Below are 10,362 nucleotides of genomic sequence, written 5' to 3'. Positions count from 1 at the left end.
TTAGTGGTCTACTGTCACTTTAATTAATATTTTATTTTCATTTAAATAAAATCATTTCACCACTTTAATTACTTTTATCTATTATTTAGTATTATATTTTGTATTGAAATATAAAATTAGAAAGTTTATAACAATTATTTTTTAATAACTAATTTGTAAAAAAATAAAAGTTAATAAAATTAAAATATTTATAACGAACTATACAAAACTAATTTACCACAAAACAATATTTATAACATTAATAGTAATAAATTGCAAACCATAAAACTACATTTATAATAATAATAATTGAAAATAAGTAATTCACGAAGATACTAAAAAATAAGACATGAAAACAGAAATTACAAACCACACATATAGTTAAATACACCAGTCATTCACTCATCACGACGACATGTCTCCCAAATGTATTCAACCAAATTGTGACGAAGTTAATAATTCAGTATGGACTATCATGCTAACTCTGTATTTCTTCGAAGGTATTCGTCAAATTCTGTGGTTGAACCCTGATTGGCTATGAAATTATCTCGTTCTTCAAAATCTCACATTGATATTGCATGATCCTCATCCTCAACAATCATGTTTTGTAAGATAATGCATGTATAGATGATTTCTTTGCATTTATCCATAAACCAATGTCTCCCTGGCCCTCTTATAATTGCCCAATGAGCTTGGAGAACCCCAAATGTCCGTTCAACATCTTTTCTTGCAGCCTCTTGTCTTTCTTTGAATTTCATTCTTTTGGGATCCTCTGGGCATGAAAAACTCTTCATGAAAGTGGCTCATTCCGGGTATATACCATCTGTTAAGTAGTATCCTTTAGTATATTGTGTACCATTCACAACAAAATTAACATCTGGTGCATTTCCTTTCAAGACGTCATTAAAAAGAGGCGACTGTGTTCCTCGCTTGAATTGCACTAGAAATTGCAAGCGATTTGTGCGTTGAGACTATAACCATTATTTTAATTTATAAACTAACATCTTGGTCAATTTAATTCTAGACTCATCTAGATCATTTATGAGAATTTATGCATGTTAGTAGTCACTAATACTAGCATGATCATTTAATTCGTAAATTTCAAATTCACAAAAAAAAAAATGATTTTGAACTCATTATAACCCCGATCGACGATTCGAGAGCGCCAATGTACCAATGATACAAGTCTCGTTTATATAATGAAAATTTCAAATATCAAAATTTTCATTTACAAAATTTGGAACTTGCCATATATTTCAGTTATCATATTTGTCAGCTGTCAGTTTTGTAAACTCCTTTACCAAAACAAGCAGTTCCAATCTCCTTCCTTATTTAGCAACTATACTAACTTCCATTTCTTATATCCTATAGAATCAGCTTTATAAGCTTCTTGTTTGATCTCATCAAACTATAGTCGCCAAATTCCAACTCCTTGAAATTTGAATATCTCATTGGGAACAAAAAAATCCGATGCTTGTGTGACCCTCAATGGTTCATGGATACAGCTAGCTATGGGTTCACATCCCCATGTGATTCAGAATAACAGTTGTTCTTATTTGGGTTTAACTTAGTTAATCTCATTCTTTTCATCAACTCCTTGATCAAGAATGTTAGAACTTATTTCTGATTGCACACATCGGATCATGGTAAGAGCGTCTAGTAGTATCGCTCCATGATCCCATAGGTATCACTGATAGTGCCTGCAAGAACCTTTAGTCATGGTTAGTGTACAATACGGTCCCTTCAACACATATATCCTGATCGAATCTGCAACCATTGGTATATCGAGAGTTGTATATGAATTCGATAACGACGCGATTTATCTTTGAGTACTAATAGTATCATGGTATGTGCAACTAGGAAAATACCATTCCCTAAAGCACATTTCTTGCTCTGGCCAGAGACTCCTTGTATTATTAACTCATCAGATCACATATGATATCTTCACCCGTAGGTGAACGGTTAATCCCCGACTACAATGCATTTGCTCCTACGTATTTCGAAACTACACCCAACCTCGCCACCTGATGACCCTCAATGGAATCGTCAAACGTATCAAAGTGCATGCTAGTATGTATAACCTCTACAATGTCACGGGTCAAATGATTAATGGTGTACAACTATAACTGCGGACTATTTCACTCGATAAGTGACAACCACTTGGATAGTCCGAGGGAGGGTTGTTCAGTGCATCATCATATGATCACCCATATGTGTGAATGAACATCTCCATGTCCTTGCTAATGAAACATGGTGTTTACATCACATATGCTAGTCTCAAGCTCGAGCGATCTTTATCCTTGTTTTAGGTGGCTGATTCGTACTAGGAATATGTTTAGAATATACAGTACACTCACTAATGAGTTCCATGCTCTTACGTTGTGAAACAGACCTCATGGATACCTATTGTACATTCAAGGACTTTATCTATGTAGCTTGCATGAGTATACAAATAAAGTATAATGCCATAATCGAATAAAATCGTAAAATATTATTAAAATAAAGATATTTTTACATCAGAGTCAATTAAACCGGAGTCACAAGTTTGCTTGTCGGATACCTACTTTAACAAAACGTTGGACTCAATCGGGAAAATGCAATAAAATAGTTGACTAAAGAAGGAATTATAATCGAATCATATGCTCTCTTTCCGTCATATTTAATTAACCATGCAGTTAACGAGAGGATCGAATCGATAAAAAATAAATAAAATAAAAGACTAGATCGAGAAAATTGAAAAACAAGAGACTAAATCGAAACAAATACGATAAAATATGGTACCAAATATGTAATTATCCCATAAAGAAATCACCAGCACCATTTTTGTTGGGGCGTTGATATATACCAAATCGACAAACTGGCTAAACAATAATTATACATCTCGAATGGATAATTAAATGAATATTTTTACACACTACTCTATTAAAGTCAACTACAATCTACTAGAATCAATCTGATAACTATATCTTGATTCTTGTACATCAAATTCTATTTAGGAATATATTTTTTTAATATACATATGCGTGTGTGTCCATCCAATAAGCAATAAAAGAACATAATGGGCTGGTTTGGTTTTATTCGATAATTATGGATAAATATTTTGGAAAACAACAAGTATATTGTGACATGATCTCACGAATTTTTATAGACAGGTTAATCTTACCGATATACATAATAAAAGTAATATTATTAGCATAAAAACCAATACTTTTTAATGGATGACTCAAACAAGAGATTCGTCTAACAAAATACGATCCGTGATTTTTGTTTTTGAAAAAAGATATTGGAAAAATAAAATAAACATATGTATTATTCAATAAAATTATTTTAAAATATTGTATTGTCAATTTTATTATAATATAAAGAGATTTATTTTGGGAAGTGATGACTAATTTATTAAATTAAATTAAAAATATAATAAATATGTGGCAGGTGCAAAAAGTAGGCAAAATGACAATGTTTGGAAGCATATTCTGAAAAATATTTCTATCCTCACAAAATATCACAATACTTTTACGACAAAATCTCCAAAATTTTATTCTCTCTCAACTTTTATTCCTAATTTCCCTCACCTCTGAGAAACACTTTTCAAAATATCTTTGAAAAGACTGTAAAAAATTTCAATATTTTTTTTGAATCGGTTATATAATTTATTCTTACATGTATTTTAATTTATCATATATATTCCTGTAAAAGAAAAAAATAACAATCCTATAAGTATTACATCAAATAGTTGATTTCTGTGAAATCATATTTATCCGTGAGATATGTCAACTTTTTTTCACTTTTATAATAAAAAATAATATTTTTAATGAAATATATAAATAAAAAATTCTTTTTATAAAATTTATTTGTAAAATTATTTAGTTAATGTGTATGAAAATGATTCTTGAAAAATGTGGACTAACATATATATATATATATATATATATATATATATATATATATATATATATATAATTTAAGTACAAAAAATGGGGGAGAGCGAAACAAGGGAACATATCCTTGTCGTTATTATCCATAAAGTAATACCAAGTTGCATTTCATTACAACTATAGATTCCAAGGATTTTTTGGACAATGGAAGAATTGGAATCACCGGTTCACCGCACCCATCATCATCATCTTCTCTTCCTCCACCACTCTCTCTCCTCCACATACCAACAGCAATATCTACAGTGAGAAAACACAAAGTCCAAATCACAAAGAAACCAAGAAGAAAGGGAAATTTTGTTATCTTTTACTGGGTGAAAATCAATGAAAATATTAGAGGAACCTCAACAAGAAACGAACCCAATTCCAGTTCAGCCGTCCTGTGCTGCTTCGGATGGACTGATGGATTTAGACTTCGATCTCGATGGCTGCTGGCCGTTGGATCAGATCTTTGCGGCTGCAGCTGCAGCATCGGGACCTGGGTCGCCGTTTTTGATATCCAACTCCGAGCAGCCTTGTTCGCCTCCCTGGGTCTTTCCAGATGACAGTCACGATGGGGGTATTGTATCCAATGGAGGTTTTAGGCTCTCACACTGCTCGAAATTTCCAGTTCCTTCTTGTATGGTTTGCACTGTCCTTGCTGTTTTATTATTATATTCTATAGGTATCTAAGATGACCATGTTGTTGGAATGAAAAGTCTGCGGCCTTTTGATTTCTGGTATTTCCATATTTCATGAAATATGGAATCTACTTTTGTCTTATTATTAATTACCCAGAGTTCATCTTTTTAATCTGTAGTTGACTCTATATTATGTGTATTCACTGGAAGTTTTTATCCTTTTTAGCGGTTTGTGTGTTGTTGGATTAGTCGTGGTGCGGCTTTGAGTGGGAAAAATCTTTATTTTGTTTCCGACTTGGTTTTCCGGCTGGAACAAGATATTGGTTACTTCTATTATCGTTTGGGTGTCTCGTGTGTTATTGATTGTTTGGGATTCTTTTAGTGTAAATTTACGAAACAAATGGCTGGTTACGAGTCCCTTTCTAACTGTTAGGAGCAATTCAAAAGTTTACTTTGTGGAAGTTTGTTCTTTAAACTGTGTATGTGAAGAGATTTTTACAAGTTGAATATGCTGCCTTATCTGCTTGTTGCAGAATATTCGGTCCTTGCTTTTTCTCACGCGCATTCAACAGTGAGTTTCTGCAATAGTCTGGCTGGCTGGCTTGCTTGGATACCACCATGCTTCTTGTTGTGGACTTCTTAGCTGTATTGAATCATTTTACTATCTGTCATGTACAAGTGTTGAATTCGATACTTTCTCTAAATACAGGTAATCCAAGTTCGGTTACCGAAAGTGCACTTGCAAAGGATGAAAAGAAGATTCAAATTTCACCATTTATGGGATTTATGCCAATAGACTCCCCTGATGGATCATGTATTATAAAGGAAAGAATGGCGCAGGCTCTTAGGCACTTTAAAGATTCGACTGAACAGCATGTCTTAGCTCAGGTCTGGGCACCTGTAAAGAATGGTAATCAGTATATGCTCACGACTTCAGGGCAACCCTTTTTTCTTGATCCCAACAGTAATGGGCTTCATCAGTATAGGCTAGTTTCTCTAAAGTACATGTTTTCTGTGGGCGGAGACACTGATGGAGAACTCGGACTTCCGGGACGTGTCTTTCATAAAAAGTTGCCTGAATGGACGCCTAATGTACAATATTATTCCAGCAAAGAGTTTCCTCGGCTGACCCATGCCTTGCATTACAACGTAAGAGGAACTTTAGCTTTGCCTGTGTTTGAACCATCTGGGCAGTCTTGTGTTGGTGTATTGGAGCTAATAATGACCTCCCAGAAAATCAACTATGCTCCGGAGGTTGACAAAGTTTGCAAGGCGCTAGAGGTTAGTAGTTAGCTTGCTGCCTTCCAAATTCATTTACCATTTAAACTTCATTTCATCATCACAAATCTCTTTATTATTCATTTTTTTTTCATTTGTATCATTTTTCAAAATTGCTTGATCGCGTTGCTATGAGTAGTTTCGCAGAAAAAACCCGACTTCTTAAACCTTATGTGAAATAAGAAAGCAGTTGATGCTGTGCAATAGAGATTATGTGATCTGTACATATCTCCAGGGCCAGACCTAGAAAATTGAAGGATTGGTGTGCCAGACTGAGAGGGGAGGACTGAGATTACCAAATGTATTACTTATATAGATATTCATATAACGTTTTATGCTTTTTTTGTGTGCGAGTGTAGTGGGGGAGGGAGTGATCACTCTGTCATGTCCCCCGCTGAGTCCACCCATATGCATCCCCTCCCGTGGACACAATAGTAAGATCTTCTTGACAATGCATGTGATGGAGGTCTCATTGCTTAGTTGAGTTGTCTATTTCCATACATGTCTCTAATAGTAAGATCTTCTTGACAATGCATGTGATGGAGGTCTCATTGCTTATTTGAGTTGTCTATTTCCATACATGTCTCATTGTAGAGACAGCGGATGGCATTTGCTCTAACTTAATACAAGATGTAGTTTTTATCTAAAATATTAAAATTTAAAACTGTCTTGTTGGTATGTTTAAGAACTTGTAAGGCCCTGTACATGTCCGTATGAGCCATGTGTGTTACCTATGCCCACCATGCTTTTGAATTACCAGACAGTTCTCATCAATTTGGATGTCCCTGATTTTATAAAATTAACTTTCATGCAGGCAGTGAATTTGAAAAGTTCGGAAATATTGGATCATCAAAGCCCACAGGTATCATACATCTGCTTACTGAGATTATATTGATGGAGTAATGTCTTTTCCTGATCATATCTATGTACATGGCAATTATGTCTACCAGATATGCAATGAAGGACGCCAAAATGCTCTGGCAGAAATCTTGGAAATACTAACTGTGGTGTGTGAAACTCACATGCTACCTCTGGCTCAAACTTGGGTTCCGTGCAGACACCGCAGTGTCCTAGCAAATGGTGGTGGCTTCAAGAAAACTTGCAGTAGCTTTGATGGAAGCTGTATGGGACAGGTTTGCATGTCCACAACCGATGTAGCATTTTATGTTGTCGATGCTCACTTGTGGGGTTTTCGGGAAGCCTGTGCGGAGCATCACTTGCAAAAGGGGCAGGGTGTTGCTGGCAGGGCGTTTGGCTCTAATAATTCGTGTTTCTGTGAAGATATTACAAAGTTTTGCAAAACTGAGTATCCGTTGGTACATTACGCACGAATGTTTGGTTTGAGGAGTAGTTTCGCCATTTGTTTACGTAGCACTCATACGGGAGATGACGACTATGTCCTTGAATTTTTCTTGCCCCCGAATGGTCAAGGCTACAGAGACCAGCAGGCGTTTTTGGACTCCCTTTTAGTGACGATGAAACAACATTTTCCGAGCTTGAGAGTTGCTTCTAGGAAAGGACCTTGATGATTCATGGAGGTCCATTGAGATTATTACTACATACGAAAAACCCCGTCCCTGGCCCGACTTTACTGAAACATCTCCTCCTGTATCTGCCACTATACCTAATGGTGAGATGATGCATCATGATGGCGACAGCAAACTGCATGTTGTTGCATCTACTGCTGAAGGTAAAGATAAGGGTAAGAAACGAGAGAAAAAACGGGGAAAGGCCGAGAAAACAATTAGCTTAGAGGTTCTGCAGCAATATTTTGCAGGTAGTCTTAAGGATGCTGCGAAGAGTCTTGGCGGTAATCTCGATATCCAATGCTTATGATTTTACCTTTAGTTGATTAAATATATGTATATCTTTTGTTGTAAAAATCATTAATCAGTGGATTCATTTAAAAAAATCTGTTTCTACAGTTTGCCCTACAACGATGAAACGAATCTGTAGGCAGCATGGAATCTCTCGCTGGCCTTCTCGCAAGATAAACAAGGTTAACCGCTCTCTTTCGAAGCTGAAGCGTGTAATAGAATCTGTACAAGGTGGCGAAGGAACATTCAGTTTGACTTCTATAGCTACAAATTCCATTCCTGTTGCGGTGGGTTCAGTCACTTGGGCAACGAATTTGAATGGACCAAATCAATACTCCTCACCTGACAATAAAGCATCTGAATCTCGGGAACAGATTGGGGCGCTTACTTTGTTTAGGGCCTCTGAAGCTAATGAACAAGCAGGCACATCAAATCTTGCAGATGGAGTAGCAAGAATTGAGAAACAATCTCATCAAGAAACCAGTATTTTGGCTGCTGACGCTTCAAACAGATCAAGAAGTGGGTGTGGCTCAAGAGAAGAGAGCACAGGCATTCCTGCTTCGCAAGGTTCGTGTCAAGGTAGCCCCTGCCTTAGGGATGATACTTCCCCTCAAAATGTTTCACCTACCGATGAACAATTTTTGAAAGCTACTGGGCGATCACTTGAACTATCGGGCAAACAACCGAGAGAAATAAATCTGTCATCTACATTCTCAATACCTGATGATCTTGTCACAACACCCCAGGAGCCATTCGGAGGAATGCTGGTAGAGGATGCAGGAAGTTCACACGATCTGAGAAATTTGTGCCAGGGAAACGAACCTCTGTTCGAAGAGCATGTCACCGAATGTAGCTGGACAAAACCTCCGTTTCTGGATGCCATTCCCAAAGAAGTCATGGTTGCTGCTCCAGTCAATAAAATGGAGCAATTTTTGGACATGCCAGAGGTGAAAACCATCACTATAAAAGCCACATACAGGGAAGATATAATCAGGTTCCGACTTTCCATAGATTCCGGGATTGAAAAACTAAAGGAAGAAGTGGCCAAGAGGCTTAAGTTAGAGCTCGGAACGTTTGATATCAAATATCTTGACGATGATCACGAATGGGTTTTAATAGCTTGTGATGCAGACTTGCAGGAATGCATCGACGTATCGAGATCTTCTGGTGGCAACATAATTCGGCTTCTGGTTCATGACATGATGGCAAATCTTGGAAGCTCTTGTGAGAGCTCTGGTGAATGAGCAGTGATTTTAAGTGTAAACAGGTAAGTATATAGAGATTTACTGTAGTGGTAGGATTGATTCAAGTCCAAATGTAAATTTTGTTTCTTTGGTTGCACTTAATTTTTTAGAAAATCTTTAAGTTGTAGTCATTGAGTTTGAAATAAATCGGTCTTGTTTTGTCGGTATTAGGATGTATGTCATACAAATCTGGTGTACTTAATATAAAATAATGAATTATTTTATGTTTCTGTTTACACACTTCTTTCAAGTATTTGTATGGAAAAAGATATTTGCATACTTCATATCATAGTGTGGGGATACTGTTGTCACAAGTATTTCTCACAACATAATAAAGTTTATAGGGTTTTTTCGTAAAAATATAATTTTTTTGAAGGAAAATAAATATAATTTCTAATAATTACCAAAGGCTTGATACTCTGTGTGTCTCCTTTTTTTTTTTTTTAAGGTTTTATCTTCAATAATACTACACCATTCCAAAGAATAAAGCAAGAAGTTCCTGAGGTATTAATGAACAAAGGAGACTGGATTTTCAGTCAAATTCAACCTGTAGTTCTTAGGAAAAACATCTATTTGGATATAAATTGGGTTTTACAAGACCGGGTTTAACAGAATTCGGGTCGGGTTGGGTAGCTAGGTGTTCAAATTGATGCTGATAATCTGCTAAGGAACTTGTTTGCCACAATTTATTGAGTTTACCAAAAGAATCTTCACACTCAGAGGGAGCCAAGCGATTTTCTACCGCTGATATGTAAAAGCTGACTCCATTTAGAAATTAACGGACTTCTACTCATCCAATCATACCAGTCCAAATGAAATGAGGCTATAATCAGGCATTGTGAATCTGGCTTATGGTAGAAGTCAGAATACCTCTGAATACGTGAGCGAACACAACGACGGATTGAGTAGTGTTTGGAATCGTCGTCGTCTGAGGATTTTCATGCAAGGACAACTGTGAATGCTGAATATGTTGCCCAACAAGCCAATTGTTAATTCCTTGATAAGTTGTACATGTATGTATGTTGTGTATTATCTGATATCAACTAGATAATCTGTAAATTTGCATGTAAGTCTCTTGTCTCGCTTAGCCATCGCTGTAACACAGCTCTGGGGCTTAATTTTTGACACTTTTTTCTCTCAATGGAAAATATCATTCAATAATAATAAACAGAAAGAACATTGGGAACAAGAAGCCTCGGCAAACTATTATTCCATTACTATAAACAACCTTTTTTGTTTGCAGAGTACACAAATAAAATCTGGACAATTTAATACACGATGATCAGCTTCTAAAACCGAACACAGACCACTTTTTTGATGTCTCCTTTTTTGTTCGTTATGAACTGGGATTGATCAGGTTTTCGAGTAATTTTGCCTTCTTGTTTCGGGACCTGCCAGCTTCTTTCAAGAGCTCAGCGATCCTTTTCATCTCATTGTTGAAATATGGATTCGATGTTCCGAGCTGCTCGTTAGAAGATACTCGAGAATTTCA

General features: G+C 36.1%; 1 protein-coding gene across 1 annotated transcript; it reads left to right on the top strand.

Annotated features, from left to right (window-relative positions):
* The first annotated feature begins 4,028 nt into the window (after positions 1-4,028).
* On the top strand, positions 4,029-9,106 carry LOC140811428 (protein NLP6-like). Its single transcript, XM_073169290.1, is given in 6 exon segments — positions 4,029-4,530; positions 5,241-5,812; positions 6,624-6,671; positions 6,760-7,320; positions 7,322-7,619; positions 7,735-9,106. Coding segments are annotated over 6 exon segments (2,910 nt in total). The 5' UTR covers positions 4,029-4,235; the 3' UTR covers positions 8,871-9,106.
* The last annotated feature ends 1,256 nt before the right edge of the window (positions 9,107-10,362 follow it).

Source organism: Primulina eburnea, chromosome 14 (genome assembly GCF_022965805.1).
Source record: "Primulina eburnea isolate SZY01 chromosome 14, ASM2296580v1, whole genome shotgun sequence".
Taxonomy (NCBI): Eukaryota; Viridiplantae; Streptophyta; class Magnoliopsida; order Lamiales; family Gesneriaceae; genus Primulina; species Primulina eburnea.
Note: the sequence above shows the minus strand (reverse complement) of the source record. Positions and strands in the feature narration are given on the sequence as shown.